Here is a 20,681-nt window from a genome sequence, read left to right on the forward strand (position 1 = left end):
CAATATTTTATGAAATTGGCTTGCGACATCCGAATACATTTTTAATAACCTCAGGTCCATCATTAGAATATTTCTATGATTCATTGTTGCTCTGATAGTTGACTTACTCTTCGTCATATCAGCAATATATTTCAGTAAACAGCATAAAAATACGCCCTTTTAAAGGACAATTACATCAATTTAAATTTTGATCAATGAATAATGAAAGTAAAGTACATTGTTCAGTCTTAGACCTGACTGTCAATGCCCTTTTGTTAAAGTACAATTTAAATTAGTACTTTATTCCCAATCCATCACTAAAAAGTGTAATTGAACTGTTGCAGTTTACAGTAACTATGATGAAAGACAAAAAGCTTAATGCTGCCCATCCACTAGACGATTAAGTTGAACAATATCGATCATTCAATCGTCTGCAAATCGTTTGCAAAAATTTCTAAAACGACCAGCGATGCGCGTGCCCACTGGTCGTTTAGACATCTATCATCGTGCAAACATGCTGGTCAACATGACGATAATGTCAGGTTCAGCATGTTGCCAGATGATTGATGAGCCTGCACTGAAAGACTGCTCGCTCAGTGTAGGCTTATCACAGACATAGAAACGACTGCACGTTTACAATGTCGTAATCGGTACAAAAAAATATCACCACAACAGCCTGCGCTCCTGGACTGCAGCCCTAGTCCACTCTGAGGCGCACTACACCTTGATACATATAAACAACACAAATGAATGGTCCACAGGGCGCTGTCTCTCTCTTTTGGTTCCCGACGTACTATGGAATCTTCCTCTCAATAAAAAGAAGAGAAACAAAAACACAGTCTGTGTATAAATCCCATGTATTATAGGTATGATCGAGATGAGCTAGTGAGTAACTCACCTATCCTAAGTGAGATGCATTCATCAAAAGGTATCTTTCATATTTCCTCCTCAATCTAAATTTAAGGGTATTACGTGTGGGTATCACCCTTTAGGGAATAAACTCAACTGAATTCAGGTTTAGATGTTCCACAAAAGGTATCTTTATATATCCCAGTGGGTCGTCTCAGCGGGTTTATCCCTCTGGGTATTCAATCAGCAATACCATACCAACATATTCCAATAAACATCAAGTTCATATAGCATCACTCCATAAAGTGCAGATGTTCAAAATTCTTGGTTAAAAATATTTTTATTCTCCAAACAAAGCAGCATAAAAATCAACATAAAAAAATGGTCCAATATAAACAGATGGGCCTTCCAAAAAAGTGTGGTTACATAAAAAAATGTAATCCCACTCACCCGGAATGAATGAAACACCAACAATCAAAAATCTTATGGCCCACCGAATGGAGAATCCCTTACCACCAACGCGTTTCGAACCCCTCAGGTCCTTCCTCAAGGTGTATAGGGATCATCCATGTGTGGGATTTTATACCTACCCTAACCATTTTCAATCAATATTAGGCGGAGCCTATCGAAAATTGTTGCAAAACCCGGATCAAACAGTTAGCTCCTATTCATGTATAATCCCCAAATATATATATCAGAGATGTCAATACTGATCTCACAACGATGGAATCCCCACAGTAAACATACTACCACCATTAAAATACAATTTAATAACATAGGATTTTAAAGTCCATAATCGATTCCGGCCCGCATTTCTGCGTTAGCCAGAATGGGATACCATAATGATGTCATCGGCGAGACATGTACTCCCACGTGTCCCACCGGAAATGACCTGTTGTACATGCATAACGTTTCCCCTTTCGCTACAAATGAAAGTTCCCCAACACAGTCGGAAGTTCCTAGTCCTTCAATTACCACGTGCGACAAGTTAGAAGACTCCCGGAAGTGGTCATCATCAGCGTATACGGAGGTTCTTAATGCCCGGATGACCGGATGTAACGAACTTTAGACTTCCGGAAATGGTCACATGTAACTGGAGACCAGGACTTGGATAGTTGTTCCGGTGGCCATTTTGGGTTAGACCAAATCCTGGACTTTCGCAATTTTTCGTAAATAAAGGATTCCGTTCAGCAATCCATTTCTCCATTTAAAATATGTTGTGGTATACATGCAAAAAAATAAAATATATCAATAACATAAATAATACTAGTAATATTTAAAAACATAAAAATAAATATTAATTTCATCATCCAAAATTACACATATAAAACTCCATATATCAAACTACAGAAACCATTTGGTCTCAAAATCTACATTCAAACCTGTAGATGCCAACGATTTGAGGGAATAGATCATTTCCATCTCAGTTTTGGCTAATCTAATCTCTCTGTCATTAACCCTCCAATTGGCTTTAATCGTTTTAATCCCACAAAAAGAGACTAAGTGATTTATATCACATTGATGAATCAGCTTAAAGTGGGCAGAAACATTATGTGTTAGGAGGCCTTTTTTGATATTTCTAGCATGTTCAGCAAGTCGCTCCTTCAACATACGTGTGGTCTTCCCAACATACTGGTAGCCACAGGAACATTCCAACACATAAATACAATATTTACTGCCACACGTAATAAACTGATCAATTTTAAAAGTTCTGCCTGTGTGAGTAGATTTAAAATGAGTAAATTTGGTTTCTTTACTTTTACACAGTTTACATAAACTGCAACTACCGCATCTAAAAAACCCTTTAGACAATACATTACCACCTATTTCTGGGGTATTGATAACACTCCTAACTATATTGTTTTTAAGATTACGTGCTTTGCGATAAACAAATTCAGGGTGAATATCTATATGGTCCTGTAGTAACGGATCATGAGTGAGTACTCCCCAATGCTTTTTAATAACCTTCTCCAATAGTTTGAAGTCACTATGGAACTGCGTAACAAATGGGATTTTCCTTTTTTTTCCCAAATTTGTTACCTCATTCGTTTTAGATAGTGCTTTTAATCTATCCATTTTAGTTCCCTTCTCTTTAGCTTCTTCTACCAACTCCATATTGTATCCTTTTTGTTGAAGTTGGTTTTTCAGGAGTGTAGCTTGTTCCTCGTATACAGTATCTTCAGTACAGTTCCATCTGATCCTTTGGAACTGACTATTGGGGATACTCTTAAGCCAGTTAAAATGGTGGTTACTGTTGTATTCAATAAAAGAATTACAATCAGTTGATTAAATAAAATTCTTTGTCTTGATACAGCATTCCTCTACATAAACGGTTAGATATAAAAAATCCACTGTGTTGAAACTGATTTTAAAAGTCAGAACTATATTGTACACATTGCAATTCAAGTGTTGACAAAAATAGTCCAGAGAAGTTTGGTCTCCACTCCAAATAAAAATAATGTCGTCAATATAACGACGCCAGAGCACCAGACTGGATCCGAATTGATGTCCACTCCAAACAAAAAATTCCTCCCACAATGCCATAAATAAATTGGCATAACTCGGAGCCAGTCTGGTGCCCATAGCTGTACCTGTCATTTGCAAATAAAATGAGTCCTCAAACCAAAAAAAAATATTTTTTAGAATCATCATGATTCCTTCTAGAACAAATTTTTTATAATTCTCGGATACGTCCTTTTTATCTAGAAAAAATTTAATTGCTTCCAATCCTAACTGATGGTTAATAATTGTATATAAAGACGTGACGTCCGCCATCACTAATTGATAGCCTTCCTTCCATTCAACTTCTGCTGATGTTTTGATTATGGAAATAGTGTCTTTAAGGTAGGATGTAGTTTCGTGAACTAGAGGTTGTAGCAATGAATCTAAATAATGGGAGTTTAGATAATACTGAATTAGTGCCCGCTACTATGGGCCGGCCGGGAGGTTTTTCTCTATTTTTATGTATTTTTGGCAATACGTAAATAACTGGGATAGAAGGATGTTCTACTTGTATATAATCTTTAATCACCTCTGTAATAATTGATTTAGAAGTATATAATGCCAAAAAAGTATTCAATTTAGTTGAAATGGCCTCCGTAGGGTTCCCTCTCAATTTCTTATATGTAGTCACATCTGATAGTTGGTGAATAATCTCAGCATTATAATCCTCTATATTTAGAATCACCACACTCCCCCCCTTATCAGCAGGTTTTATAACAATTTGCTTGTTCTCCTTTAAAGTTCTAATAGCCATTCTTTCCTCTTTTGATAGATTATTCTTTATTGGTTTAAGATTTATTCTTTCTAAATCGTCTCTCACCAGCCGTTCAAAAGTGTCAATAAAACAACCCTTTTTGTGAGTAGGATAAAAGGTAGATTTTCTCTTAAAAACTGAGTATGTATCCCCATCACTATCTGGCATCGGATTTTCACTAAAGAACCTTTTCAGAGTCAGTCTTCTAATAAATTTTTGTAAATCCACAAAGACCGTAAAGTCATTCATGCGACTGGAAGGGGCAAATTTAAGACCTCTTTCTAATATGGACTGTTCATATTCATTTAATTCATAACTACTTAAGTTATAAATACTAGTCTTTTGAGTAGTTTCCTTTGCTGTGGTGATTTCCCCTACTGGGACATCTAATGGTTTATCTTGAGAATTTTTTTGTCTTAACCTCTGTCTGTAGTTCGTTTTAGATCTAGTACCCGCCCTTTTACCTCTTGATCTTTTTTTCACACCGGGAAGTGGAGTGGTCGGTCCTGTCCTAAAAAATGCTCCTCCCTTTCCAAAACATTATATCTATTTCCTCCTCTCCAATTATTCCTCTCCCAGTTGTAATCAGTTTTTCTTCCAATAGGTCCCCTACTGTTTAAGGGAGGATTTTTCCTTGAATAATTTGTTGAAATTCCTTCTCTGTGTGTGTCCCTAATTGCTACTCTCGATGTTCTAGGGAGATATGTTTCTCTCTTGGGCATATTTATTCTTGGAGTTGGGGTTCGTCTCCGAAACCCAAAGTCTTCAGATTCTCTATACTCTGGTGCATATCTTGGTTCGGGAGTGACCACCCCATATGCGTTATTACTATTTCTATGTTTCCTATGTTCAATTGCTGATTCTCTTATTTTTTCTGTTACTCGTTTTTCTTTTTTAGTAATCATATGTTCTTTTCCTAATTTGTAATCATTTTTATCCCTTAAATATTTTCGCTTCTTTTTAGCTTTTAACTCTTTCTCATTTCTTTCTATTCTCCGTATGCTAATTTCCTCTAAATCTTTATAATTTTGTGATTTAGTATAGGGATTGACCAGAGTTTTGTATATTTCTATGTCTTCCTCTAGCTTTATTAGTTCTTTCTTTTTATGATTAATGATCAGCTCCATGAGTTTAAGAGAACAAGAATCCAAAATTCTAAACCAGGCAGATATAAATTCTTCTGATTCATTATCAAAGGATGGCACTTTGTCAATCCTTAACCCCCTAGGTATCAATTTCTCCATACAATACTTCTCTAATGTAGTTAATTCCCACCAGATATTGCTTTCTTTTAACAATGCTTTTTCCAATTTATACATAGCACTTTCAAGATCCTCATCTATTACATTATTATGGTTATCATCTTTAAAAACTTCATTATTACAGGACATCCTCTGTCCTCTGTGCGAGAACATTTTGGAGCAGCTGGCAGTAGGTAATTAGTGCAAATTACATAAATGGTACAAAAAAATATCACCACAACAGCCTGCGCTCCTGGACTGCAGCCCTAGTCCACTCTGAGGCGCACTACACCTTGATACATATAAACAACACAAATGAATGGTCCACAGGGCGCTGTCTCTCTCTTTTGGTTCCCGACGTACTATGGAATCTTCCTCTCAATAAAAAGAAGAGAAACAAAAACACAGTCTGTGTATAAATCCCATGTATTATAGGTATGATCGAGATGAGCTAGTGAGTAACTCACCTATCCTAGGTGAGATGCATTCATCAAAAGGTATCTTTCATATTTCCTCCTCAATCTAAATTTAAGGGTATTACGTGTGGGTATCACCCTTTAGGGAATAAACTCACCTGAATTCAGGTTTAGATGTTCCACAAAAGGTATCTTTATATATCCCAGTGGGTCGTCTCAGCGGGTTTATCCTTCTGGGTATTCAATCAGCAATACCATACCAACATATTCCAATAAACATCAAGTTCATATAGCATCACTCCATAAAGTGCAGATGTTCAAAATTCTTGGTTAAAAATATTTTTATTCTCCAAACAAAGCAGCATAAAAATCAACATAAAAAAATGGTCCAATATAAACAGATGGGCCTTCCAAAAAAGGGTGGTTACATAAAAAATTGTAATCCCACTCACCCGGAATGAGTGAAACACTAACAATCAAAAATCTTATGGCCCACCGAATGGAGAATCCCTTACCACCAACGCGTTTCGAACCCCTCAGGTCCTTCCTCAAGGTGTATAGGGATCATCCATGTGTGGGATTTTATACCTACCCTAACCATTTTCAATCAATATTAGGCGTAATCGTGCTGTCGTTTCTATGGTCTGCTAGTGGATGGGCAGCATAACTGTAAATCAAGGCATGTTAGATACCGTATGACTGCTGCAACATCACTGGTAATGCCTTTGTATGAAACCATTATCTTGCTATTGGCAGATGATTTGTGTTAGCTAGGAGAGAGCAAGCTAATACAAATGCTGGTTTTCCCAAACAGAGTGATAGAGTATAGAGAAGCACCACCTAACTGCTGTCATTAAAGGATACAACTGTACAGGGTCAGACTGGGGCATAAAGGGCTTACCAAGGGAATGCAGTGATAGAGGCCCATGCTTATGGGGTGTGGTCAACCACTAGAGGGGGAGTGACCAGCCACAACAGTTGCTTGCCTAATCATTAGGCAAATCTTGGTGTGGTTTAAATAGATGCAAACCAAGTACCGATGTATATCAGTGGTTCTGCTCCAGCAGGTAACTGACCCTCTAATATTGTAACAATGTACAATTCAGTGCACAGTCTAGAACATGACACCTAGAGGAGGGAGTAGGGCCCAACGGGGATTTCCTCTGTGGGCCATTCCAACCCTGGACCTATAATCCACAAGATTTAATATACAATCACATAAAAAAAAAGTACACCACCTTTGAAATCTGTCATTTGCCACACGCAGTAAACTTTGCCAATGTGTGCCAGTCACCATCATTAATGTACATATGAAGTGGTAAGGTCATTAAACTTTTTGTTTTTTCGTGTTAAATGTTGGATCATGATTGGTTGACTATTCCTTAACTTCAAGGAGAAAAAAGTTTTGATATTCAGTAACTGAAACAGTGTAACCTGCTCTATAGAGGACTATTGCAATAAGGCAATGGGTAGTTTATATGTTTAAAGATTTTATTTTAAAATGTAAATTTGACTAAGAGAATAAAATACCTGCAGCACACTTATCACAAGCAGAGAACAGCTGTATTTTTGCAATTTGCTCTGGTTTGCAGTTCACCCTATGTTAATTTTACACTATTTAACATACTTTTGTACTGAAACACTGATGACCTGTGTCTATCAGCACTTCACTATGCAAGACTCAAGGATGATGCACAAAAAGTCTATGTAACTGCTCTATGTCCACATTGCAAAGCAGTAGCCTGATGATTCCCCTGGTCTGCATATAGTGATCACATAACAAGAGAAATAATCACAACTTCATGCTTTCATAATTTTCATCTGGAATAATTTCACCATGCATGGGCCATTACCATTGATTAGTTCTGGGAACATTTTAATAAGAATGTTGGCCTTGATTATGACCAGATCTTGTTTTCAGGAGCTGGCAGAGCTGATAGAAGAGGACGGTCTACTTGGTGTCCCTCTGCTGGTGTTTGCCAATAAGCAAGACTTGCTCACTGCCGCCCCTGCTTCAGACATTGCTACTGGGCTGAACCTGCACACTTACCGAGACCGCACGTGGCAGATACAAGCCTGCTCTGCACTCTCAGGAGAAGGGATCCAGGTAATGCAATATTACTGAGGCCCCAAACTATCAGCTTTTGCACATATATATATATATATATATATATATATATATATATATGCTGTTTTAGCGGGGCGTCGTGCCCGGACCAATTTTAAAGGGGCATGTCCCCTGACTTTTTAGCTGCGTCCCGCTAAAGCAGCCTGCCCTATGCCATCCCCACCCAAGGGCCTCAGTGTCCTGCGGAAGCTTCCGGGTGAATCTGTCTATTCCTAGTGAGGGGAGAGCTTGGGGGAAGCCCAACACCTCCGTAAGGGCTTGGCCCCCAAGAGTGACGAATTGGGGATGTGTCACAAAGCCAAGCCCCATCCCGGTAGGCCACGGCCCCTTTTTGGGATCATACACACCTTCAGCGCACGCAGTAAGTCCCTACCTGCACCTCAGCACCCTGCCCCACCCCAGGTCTGGCGGGATAATTATATAATAATATATATACATACTCAGGTATAACATACAAGGAAAGTGCTGCTACTGGTGAAAGATACAGACCTTTTATTAGGGTTTTCTTGTTTTTCATACCTGAGTGCCGCCAACCTTGGAGTTTGTTATTACCAGGATCAGGTTAATGTATTCAAGTAAATAAATGAAAAAATAGAAAAAACACCTTGTTAGAGACATCTATTCATATACGCAGAGTATTATAAATGAAGTACAGTATATGTTGTAAATGATGTGCTAAACTAAAGGTGAATACACACGTAACGATTTTGTAACCAACGATTATCTGGTAGATTTTCCCTTGAAAAAGTGAACGAATTTTTGAAGTGTAATTAACAATTTTTACAATGATTAACGAAAAATGTTCCTTCCCTTTATGAAAATCGTTATGTTGGACAGTCTGAAATGGACGATGAACTATAAACTACAAACGGGAGCGTGCTTGAACGATTATCGTTCATCGTTATAACTCAGAAACTGAACGATTTTTTGAATGATAACGACAAATCGTTCAAAAAATCGTTACGTGTGTATGCACCTTTAAACATTTGCTGTTTTAAGCTGGTGGAGGTATAAAAGACTATTTATTAGTGGCTTGCTGTGTGAGACTGATACATGGCAATCATCAGCAAACAACTATAGAATGATTTTTAGACAGCTGTTATATTTATTACTATAGAAAAGTATATTTTGGGATCCGGCACAGGAAATTGGTATTGTTAATTATTAAAAGGCAACATATTACAGTCTTTCTTTCTCTGCAGCATATCCAAATATTGCTTTTCTCAGTAAAGCATATAAAATAAAGTGAGCACAGCTATGGCTAACACTATAAGGGGACTACACATTGCTGTCTTTCCTTCATGATAGCTGTCTCTTACTCAGCCAATATTATTACTGTGCGCGTCATTACAAATTCAGTACTAGCAGCAGTAACTGATTAGAAAGCATTGTATTCTAAAACATACCGAATATGAATGTGCACAATGTTCATTTATCAGGGCCTTGGCCTTCACTTGCTGGTATGTTGAAATGCTGCATATTCTGTATGTTACCAGCCAGAAAACTTCAACCCACCCAGTGGTAAACGCAGGATTTCTAGAGGGTTTCCAAATGCTTGATTTTAGAGCGAGTGTGGCCAGTCCATGAAGAGGGCAGAATTAGTACTTATCCAGCTTTAATATGTTACATACAAAGTATATTGTGTTGCATAATTCCAGCATATACAGGACCAGCGATCACAGTGAGCCATTAGATGCGGCAGTAGGTCCATCCTGTCTGAGCTGAATGTTTTTCTTCAGATGTGGGCACCATTCCAGAGCATTGGAGCAAGTCCGGGAGTCTGGGGGTGCAGCAGAAGAACCTAGCACTGCCCTGGACATATATGTACATATTGGACTCCTTATGTACTGGATAGTGTATTATTATACAATATTAATAATTAACCCTATTGATGGTCTATAGCAGTGCACCCCTAAGAGTGCATGTTTTCTACATGTCCTAGTTGGTGCACAGGTATATTTATTACTAGTAGACACATTTTAAAAGATCCACAAATGGTGCTAATCATTTCATTTGTGATGCCGAGAAGAACATGCAGGGCTAGTAACACTCTATTATATTACTATTTCAATTATGGTCATGGTGTGTGCTGGGGAGGAGGGTTTCCAGGCAGACGGAAGCCCCCCCCCCCCCCCTGCGTTTGCTTATGTCACCCAGGCATCACACCTTGGAATTTTCCAGAATGATTGTCATGTTGCTGTTGTGGTTACAGGCAATGCCGTGTGGTGTGGGCTACATCCTTCTGCTCTGCATTTTATGATTCTATGCTGGCCCCAGTTGGTCTAGCGAGTTTTAAATCACAGTATGCAGGGTATCTAGTGTTCTTTTCCTGAGGCCAAATGTGCATACATGGATGAAGAAGAGTCCCTAGTTATTATTAATACAAATCCTTATGGGGTCTTTTAATTCCTTATTACATTATCCTCATCCCTGGATCAGAACACTGCATTGCTAGTCACTGGGTTTTTCTAAGTACCACTATTTACACCGCTGGATTTAAACTCACTGGGGTTCATTAAATTAGGTATGTTTTTCTTTTCTTTCCTATTTGGCATGCGCAGCATCAGCTACTGCACAAGCCCGTGTCACACACAGGGACTGCACGGACACGGCACGTCCTGCACAGAGGATATTCCCGGCTATAACACGGCGACCGTGCTGTGCCATGTGAAAGGACCCACCTGCTTCCCTGTTATCTATTTTTCACACCCAGTAAAAAACCGGGCATCTTTTTGCCGCCCGGTCAAAACCGGTAAGTGTGAAACTGGCCTTAGGGTAGGGGGAGGGTTAGAATACTGACCGACAAGTGTCGGTATTCTAACCGTCTGGATGCTGGCGTTGGGAATCTGATCGCCGGCATCCCGAGCGCCGGCATCCTGTACCAACCCAGCAGAACCATTTGAAGGCTGTTAGTGGCCATAACAAAACTACTGGAGGCTCTTAAATGGTGTCAAATGGCTGGGTTTTTTTTAACTTCCTAATAATGGTTGAAAACTGATAGCCAGCAAGTGTTTTAACTAAGTCAAAGAGGGGAATTCAATATGAAACGTAAACTTCGCTGTCGAAGTTTACGTTTCATATCGGAGCTTTTACCTAGGATAAAGTATCATTCGCGTGCCCGCTTATCCCCGTATTCAATATGAAACTAACGAAGACGGGAGCCTGCGAAGTGGGATTTGCGTAAAGTTACAAAATTTTCCTTAAAAAAATTGTAGGACCCCCCTAAAGTTGTAAAAACATGGGGTTCACTATGGGTACCCCCGTTTTAGCCTTTAAATGAAAGTCGGGGATTTAAATAGCCGCAGCAGGTGTTTTTTCCAGACATTGAAGAAGTGTTGCAGAAGAGCACTTAGGTTATTTTTTTCGTTTTTTTAAGTGGTCCCATCAAACTTGGGGTACATGAAAATGGGTACTACCAAATTATGATGTCCCTAAAGTAAGTTTTTAAAAATTCTGCAATTGTGCACCTGCCGCTATAAATCTATTCTAGAAAACACCTGCCGCATACTTGCAGAATAGCCCTGAACCTATTTCCCTATTGTTAAACAATTTTTTCCCATTTTTTTTTTCACCCCAATTTTTAAATTAATTTTTTGGGTTGTCCCTATTTTTTAAAAAAAACTTTTTTTGACACAGTTCTTTTTTAAAACCCCAATTCTGCACTTTTTTTCGACACCTATTCAATGGTGAAAAGTTATCCCCGTTTTTTATCAAAGACTTTTCGAACCTGCGAAAAGTCTTTGAAATTGAATACGGTGTAAAACTAAAACCTGCGATAATGACGTCATAGGTGGGATATTAATGCAAAAACTGAGTTTTCACTCCCATATTGAATACCCCTGAAAGTCTTTCCAGCATTTTGGGTTACAGGAAAATGCTTGTATTGTGATTTTTCTGTGTTTTTATATGTTTGTAAAAAGTCAGAATAAACACTTTTAGCTGCCATCAGCAAGTTCAAAAACCCTTCTCCCATCATTATACCTCCTCGTACCTGTCCTACATCATTTACACCTCCTCATACCTGTTCCACATCATTTACACCTCCACATACCTGTCCCACATCATTTACACCTCCTCGTACCTGTCCCACATCATTTACACCTCCACATACCTGTCCCACATCATTTACACCTCCACATAACTGTTCCACATCATTTACACCTCCTCATACCTGTTCCACATCATTTACACCTCCTCTTACCTGTTCCACATCATTTACACCTTCTTGTACCTGTTCCACATCATTTACACCTCCTCATACCTGTTCCACATCATTTACACCTCCACATACCTGTCCCACATCATTTACACCTCCTCATACCTGTCCCACATCATTTACACCTCATCGTACCTGTTCCACATCATTTACAGCTCCACATACCTGTCCCACATCATTTACACCTCCTCGTACCTGTTCCACATCATTTACACCTCCTCTTACCTGTTGCACATCATTTACACCGTCTCGTAGCAGTTCCACATCATTTACACCTCCTCATACCTGTTCCACATCATTTACACCTCCACATACCTGTCCCACATCATTTACACCTCCTCATACCTGTTCCACATTATTTACACCTTCTCATACCTGTTTCACATCATTTACACGTCCTCATACCTGTTCCACATCATTCACACCTCCACATACCTGTCCCACATCATTTACACCTCCACATACCTGTTGCACATCATTTACACCTCCTCATTCCTGTTCCACATCATTTACACCTCCTCATACCTGTTCCACATCATTTACACCTCCTCATACCTGTTCCACATCATTTACACCTCCTCATACCTGTTCCACATCATTTACACCTCCACATAACTCTTTTACATCATTTACACCCCCTCGTACCTGTTCCACATCATTTACACCTCCTCGTACCTGTCCCACATCATTTACACCTCCTCGTACCTGTTCCACATCATTTACACCTCATCGTACCTGTTCCACATCATTTACACCTCCTCGTACCTGTCCCACATCATTTACACCTCCTCGTACCTGTCCCACATCATTTACACCTCCTCGTACCTGTTCCACATTAGTTACACCTCCTCGTACCTGTTCCACATCATTTACACCTCCTCGTACCTGTTCCACATCATTTACACCTCCACATACCTGTCCCCCATAATTTACACCTCCTCATACCTGTTGCATATCATTATACCTCCACATACCTGTCCCACATCATTTACACCTCCTACCTTTTTCACATCATTTACACCTTCTCATACCTGTCCACATCATTTACACCTCCTCATACCTGTTCCACATAATTTACACCTCCTCATACCTGTTACATATCATACCTCCACATACCTGTCCCACATCATTTACACCTCCTCATACCTGTTCCACATCATTTACACCTTCTCATACCTGTTCCACATCATTTACACCTCCTCATACCTGTTCCACATCATTTACACCTCCTCATACCTGTCCCACATCATTTACACCTCCTCATACCTGTTCCACATCATTTACACCTCCTCGTACCTGTTCCACATCATTTACACCTACTCGTACCTGTTGCACATCATTTGCACCACCTCTTACCTGTTCCACATCATTTACACCTCCTCGTACCTGTTCCACATCATTTACACCTACTCGTGCCTGTTGCACATCATTTGCACCACCTCTTACCTGTTCCACATCATTTACACCTCCTCGTACCTGTTCCACATCATTTACACCTCCTCGTACCTGTTCCACATCATTTACACCTCCACATACCTGTCCCACATCATTTACACCTCATACCTGTTCCACATCATTTACACCTTCTCATACCTGTTCCACATCATTTACACCTCCTCATACCTGTTCCACATCATTTACACCTCCTCATACCTGTTCCACATCATTTAACCAATTATTGAGCTTTTTGAGAAATTCACCTGAAAACCGACATCTTTCTTGGCCAAATTATGCTATTTCACCCCTCCAAGGTCATAATTCATAATTTTCAACTGCTCAGGGAGCTACCCGCAAAGTATTGCACATTTCCTCTAAAAAGCAATACAGGTTGAGGTCCTGAATCAGAGCCGGACGCTCTGACAGAGCGTTCGCTCTGAATCAGGGCCGTCCCTGCTCCTTTTTGGAGAGGCCTCCTGGTCACTGGCCAGGGCCGGATTAACAATGGGGCTGATGGAGCTACAGCTCCAGGCCCCCCATCAAAATAGGCCCACCAACAGCTGAGCTCCTGCTGTTGACAGGAAAACAATTTTTCCTGCTACAGCAGCCTGCGGCTTTGCCAGTGGCCATCCGAGGTCCCGCCCCCAACAGATGCGACCCGCTCCCCCCTCCTGGCCGTGTCATCAGGCGGATCACTAGCCCTCCCTACGCCGCATATGCAGTGACGCGACTGATCTTTTGCACCACGTGACATCGTGATGTCACAAAGATGCCGCCATGCCACCACCACCGCACAGCGCGCTCTGAAGGAACAGAAGCTGCAGTCTACGGCAGCTCCGTGAAGGCGGCCCTACAGGGTGACTGATCCTGACTCCTGAGGTGAGGCATCGGTGATCGGTCCTGCTGGCTGCCAGCCTGCCTGCTAAGTGATAACATGTTGTGAATAATGCACTGCAGGCTGAGGCACTGATATATATATATATATATATTATATATATATTTTTTTTTCATATTGTGTATGTAATTATATATATATATATTTTCATATTGTATATATATATATATATATATAATCATATTGTGTGTGCATGTATGTATATATATATATATATTCATATTGTGTGTGTATGTATATATATATAATTTTCATATTCTGTGTATATGTATAGATATATATATATATATATATATACATATTGTGTGTATATATATATATCTATACATATACACAGAATCAAGACATGACCATGCGGTAGGGTCTTGCTGCCGCAAGCCCAGGAGTGCTTTTGGCTCTATCAGAGCCAAAAGCACTCCCACTGTCATCACTAGCCATGGGAATGCCTCGGTCTGGGCAGCAATGACCCCGGCACGCCCACCAAAGGGGGCGTGCTGTCAATCAACATCGACAGCACACCCACTTTGGTGCGAGACCCATAGCGACGGCATGGCCGTCGCTATACAGGTCTCGCGCATGCGCACGACGGAGCTCCCTCCGTCGTGCGCATGTGCACTAGGGTACCATCGACCCGCTTGCGAGTGCTCAGCGCTCGAGAGCGGGTCAGAATCAGGCCCTGAGTCTCCCTTATCCAAAATGCTTGGGACCAGGGGTATTTTGGATATCGGAATATTCCGTATTTTGGAATATTTGTATACCATAATGAAATGTCTTGGGATTGGGACCCAAATCTTAACACAGAATGCATTTATGTTCTATATACACCTTATACAGACAGCCTGCAGGTAATCTTATACAATATTTTCAATAATTTTGTGCATCAAAAACAGTTTGTGTACATACATGAAATTCATTTATGTTTCATATACACCCTATACACACAGCCTGAAGGTTATTGTATACTGTATTTTAATAATTTTGTGCTTTAAAGTTTAAACAAAGTTTGTGTACATTGAACCATCAGAAAGCAAAGGTTTCACTTTCTCAGTCATGCTAAAAATATTCTAGTAATTCGGAATATTCCGCATTTCGGAATATTTGGATATGGGAGACTCAACCTGTAGTAATTTGGAATTGGATTGCAACTTAAATTTGTGGTGTGAGTCATACCTCATTTACATTGTAATGCCGGCTCACACCCAGAATTTTGTTCACGTGGCCATCCCGGGTGTGACCTGGCTGAGACCCCTTGCAGACTGGCAGCCCAACTTGGCTTATTGCTGGGTCAATGACGTCACCACCATCACTTGCTGTGCCAGTGCCTGGAGCACTGGCTCTTCCTATGCTTGTGAACGGGACCCGGGTTGCATCGATGCATAGTGCGTCCGACCGGCATCATTTCAGTGACATTTTGAAGAATGATGATCAGTTTTTCAGCAGGCACACGACTGTTCGTATTCTGAGATCGTATGTACATCGTGTGTCCAAAGTGCAGTTGGGACTGCCAGGGAGCTGCCGGGAGTTCAAGGGAAATCGTAAGATGAATCTAATCTTATGCTGGCCGTACTAGTGTATGGCAGCATTACTAACTGCTTTGGGCTCATTTACATTTGGATGTAAGTCAATTTTATGACACGCGCCTCAGATGTAGCAGTACACGTCCACTTTACCACTGCGCTCATAAGTGTTGCTTTCACAATCTCCCTGATATGCTTTCTGAAATGTAGGCAAGTATGGTCTGAGGCACAATGTGGTGTGATACGCTATAACCAGAGATGTGTGAAGTCAATTCTGGATACAGCTTTAAAATAAGAGAACATTTTTTAAATGCAATAACCCTGGCTCTATAAACTAATGGATCACAAAGACATACTCACACGCCCCAAACTACACTGCCCCACATTTAGCTTTACCCTGGCTTAACATACAGATGTGGATGATTTAAGCGCAGCCCCCTCCCTACTCACTTAAACTATCCACAGAGGAACATGATTATCCCCTACTAAATTGCATTCCCTCCCTAAAGGAACTATATTAATGCTGGGCATACACTAATCAATTACCCGTCAGATATCTGTCCAATCTGGCTGGTTGGAATGAAAACCTGGTAATATATGGGAGCAAAGGACAGTCGATTATATGGTTTTAAAGTTAAACACTGAAAAACTGACAAAAACAATTGTTAAAATTGGTTAAATTCGTGTGTTTTAATCTGAATGACCATTTTTGTCTGTTTTCCAGTGTTTGTGAGCAAATTGTTGATTGTCATTTGCTCCCATACATTACCAGGTTTTAATTTCAATCAGCCAGATTGGACAGATATCTGACGGGTAATTGATTAGTGTATGCTCAGCATTAGTCGGAGAAGACAAGACACACTTATGCTGGGTACACACTGAACACATATATCTGCTGATCGAGTGATGTGCAGATATATGTGTAGATGATTGTTGTTCATACACACTGAACGGCCATCATCTTCCAGGCAGCTGTGGGTCCTGCTTGCCGGGGGCGGGGGCGCGACCGCCCCCCTCCCCGCAGCTGCATGTGTAAGGGGGCGGTCAGAAGACCGCCCGTACACACTTGCCGATGGACAGATATGTCTGCAGATATATCTAACCATCGGCTGTGCAGCACAACCAATGCAATATGTCTGTGAACGACGTCGTTGACAGACATTTCACTCGTACACACTGGCTGATGGGCACCAGATATATTGGCCAGTGTGTACCCAGCTTAAGATATAATTATTGCATTACTTGAATTATATTGGAACACAATGGATAGACTGGAGTATAACAATGATTAGTTGAAGCACACCTGATCGGGTTAGGAAAACAGGCCCAACTTAACTTATCGTAATAGTTGCAAAAGATTGGTCAGGCTATGGGAAGGGCGTAGCCTACTAGTAACAGTATTGTTGTCCTGCAGGAAGTACAAAACAGATAATTACACATCTCCCACCATACTGCTTCCGGTACAGTTACTTCTGTATAGTAATAACTCATCCGGTTACATCTCATGCAGGTGCTGCAATTTGTTTTGTATAACCCCTTATTGGGATTCATCCATCCACCGCAATGGATTAATACAGCTCAAATAATATTATTGCAAGTAATACACTAGATTACAGGTTCTAAAACTTAGACGTCATTTCCCCAAACAGTGCATGTTTTCCAGGTCTCCTCACAGAATCACAAGTGTAAATAATTATCTCCACCTGTGGATCTTTTAAAATGTGTCAGTGAGTAATGACTACACCTGTGCACCTTGTGGGTGACCTGGATAACGTAAACTGTGTGGGGCCTTGAGGACAGAGTTTGAGAACTACTGACCTAAACACTGACAGTGAAGTGTTCCGTTGTGTAATCTGCTTTTACACTAAACACAGAGCATTTTTGTATATTTCCCGTGCACTCAGGATGGAATGAACTGGATATGTCAAAACATCACCACAAAGAAAAAGTGAAAAACCTATTTAACAAAAGAAAGAAACATGGAAGAGGAATTGCCTAATGTATTATTCCTGAACTGTGTATTGCATGTAATTGTTACTACGGGATTGGTAAAGATGTGATTAGTGCTATGTTGGAATGCAATAAAAAAACACTTGTACCTTACATAGCATTTTCTGTCAATATGTTACTCCACAAGTGAATGCAGCTTATCCAGGTTCATGTTTCATGAGTCTATTCTTTCTCACATTTCACTATTACTAGAAGAAAGTTTGTATTGAAATCTTAAAGAATGTTTTTGTGCAAGTTAAAAATAAAAATACAAGCCACTAAGTATATCATCATATTAATATTAAGCCCTAACACACAGGCTTTCCAGCCCCTCTAATGAAGCTCCATTCACAATATGATGGACTTTACAGGATGAAGTCTGAATGTATGAAAAATAGTTCAAGTGATGTTTGTGCCTCGCCCAGGGTTTCTTGTGAAGTCACTGAACATGAAGGGCCTGATTCCGTTGTGGTCTGTGCGTGGATCTGAGCCACACTGCACATGTACTGCGATGGTCTTGTGAAGGTGGAGGTAATGTGGATTAGGACGCAGGGTGACAGCGACAGTTTGGGGGAGGTAATGTTGGAGTGGTGACAAAGACCCAGGCATGTAACGACCATTTCGGGGGCGTGTTGCAGCCAGCCTTCAGACGCATTGTCAGCCATAGGGTTGTTGATAGGTCTAATGGTGAGACCGATATTTCAAATGTTTGTTCGATACTGCGTCTTCGGACACAAGCAGCGCACTTGGGAAACCAGCGGTGGGAGTCTCTTTACAAAAGAAAGTTGCTACGACTTTTGCAGAACTTCTCAGATCCGCTGGGTAAGAAGACCCAGCACCGATGGCCTTTGTGCCCACATCTGAATCGGGCACTGAGTTCTCCCTAGTGATTTGTGATTCCTAATAAAAAAGCAGGGTGGATGCAGTACACACATGCATAATAGGCCTTGAACAAAGCTGCGTTACTAATACAATTGTTTCATGTTCAACGTGGTATACAGTATATATATTGGTAAGTTGTTGATGTTATTTTAAAAAATATTTACAAATATGTGAACACAAAATCTCAAATTCATTATGGAAACAATTTTTTGTTTCTAATTTTTAAATAATAACAATAATGCAATGCTGGTATAAATTCTCTAAGAATTTTTTTTTTAAATGTTGTTTGTTTCTAGACTTTGATAGATGCATAACACCTATCCATTACTTACCAGTCTACCCACGCTGGCACTTCCCTGTACAGGATAATGTGCCACTGTCAGAGCACATGGCAATCAGTCATGGCTGACTTCTATTGGGATGCACTTTGTACCTTACACTTGCACTATGGAAGAGAATTCTATAAAATAGCAGAAATCTAATGAAATGGGAGGTTCCATATTTGAAGGAGTTTGGACTTCATGTGATGTTTCTACTTTTGCCTCTTCAGATTTATAGTTCCGATCACAAACCTATGCCCACTTATAATCTGCAGAAGCATTCCCCAAGGTTGGAGGACTGACATGTATCTTGATGTGCACTGAATGGACCTTAGTGCAAAACTAAACATTTTTACAATGTGCAGACACAGGTTATTACACATCAGAATGTAGGGGGCTAATTTAGAGTTGGGTTAATATGCAGGGCATTACAGTACACAGGGAAAAGACATGCAAAAAAAAAAAAAGAGTATTTAATTACATATATTGAACAGAATGCATCTTATGCATTTGCATCAAACATCGGTTATGCATATCAGGTAACGATACTGGATCAGAACCTCTACATACCCCTGCCTGTACCTTCTAAAATCCTTCCTATAAACCTCTAAGGATGATGCTAATTTGCGTACGCAGTCATACAGTAAATAAAGACTTAGACCTGGAATCTGTGGTTCCAAAGCACAAGTGTTATTCAAGTAAAAGTTCAGACAGTTACACGCAATTGATCCAGACACAATTTAGGCGCAAAAGGAATTATACAGACCTAAGTACAGTATACATACGCAGCGCTTCCGGACCCGAAGATAGGCATCAGCAAGAGACCCCTCGTCATTCAGCATAGACTAAGAACCCAGCGTTTGAGCACACATTTTTATACCCCCCCAGAATAAACAGGACAATAGAGAAGTTTGTTGCTGTCATTGGTTCCCAGGGGAGAAGCATCTGTTACAGAGCATTTAACAGGCTGGTTCAAATAGACTCTCCCTGCCTCTAACAGCTGGGGATCTTTCCCTTCCCGCCCCCTGCAACATCCTAACAGTTGTTCATGAATTATACATTTTGTTGCTTGTAGGCTCTGCGATCCATAACTCGAGAATGCATGATGCGATCTCCCCACTGATAACACCGTAATACTGTAAAAAGAGTACGCATCAGTACGAAACCAAAAACGACTTGTTTAGCATGTATAAAACCTTAGTTATCAAATATCTTTATTTCTCAGCATTTAAACTAACTGAACCAACTTAAATCATATACTTTAAAGCTTATTAAACCTTATGTGTGAATATGTAATGTGTGAGTATTCGGGGTTTGATATAAGGACGCTAGTTAACTTGGGGCAGATGCGTGCGCATAAAGCTAATAAAACAGCGGTTTCATACAAAGTCCTATGCATTCGCTAATATGCGACTAGTTAACAGCGCAATTGTGTGTATTAATGTGTGAATGAGAAATGGTGTAAGATGCAATCGCATGGTGCTAATAGTATTATCGCCACATGTACTAAAATGTGAGTTTATTTAAAATGGCGCTTAGGAAGCCATTTGCAAAAT

General features: G+C 40.2%; 1 protein-coding gene across 1 annotated transcript in view; it reads left to right on the forward strand.

The window, feature by feature from the left end:
* LOC148520014 (ADP-ribosylation factor-like protein 3) overlaps positions 1-17,972 on the forward strand; it is a 44,534-nt gene extending 26,562 nt beyond the window's left edge. Inside the window, exons 5-6 of the mRNA XM_088475785.1 lie at positions 7,663-7,848; positions 17,839-17,972. Coding sequence (XP_088331911.1) covers positions 7,663-7,848; positions 17,839-17,886 — 234 coding nt within the window. The 3' untranslated portion in view covers positions 17,887-17,972. The remainder of the gene's footprint in view (positions 1-7,662; positions 7,849-17,838) is intronic.
* The last annotated feature ends 2,709 nt before the right edge of the window (positions 17,973-20,681 follow it).

This window comes from Taudactylus pleione, unplaced genomic scaffold (genome assembly GCF_031769625.1).
Source record: "Taudactylus pleione unplaced genomic scaffold, aTauple2 ptg000178l, whole genome shotgun sequence".
Lineage (NCBI taxonomy): Eukaryota > Metazoa > Chordata > Amphibia > Anura > Myobatrachidae > Taudactylus > Taudactylus pleione.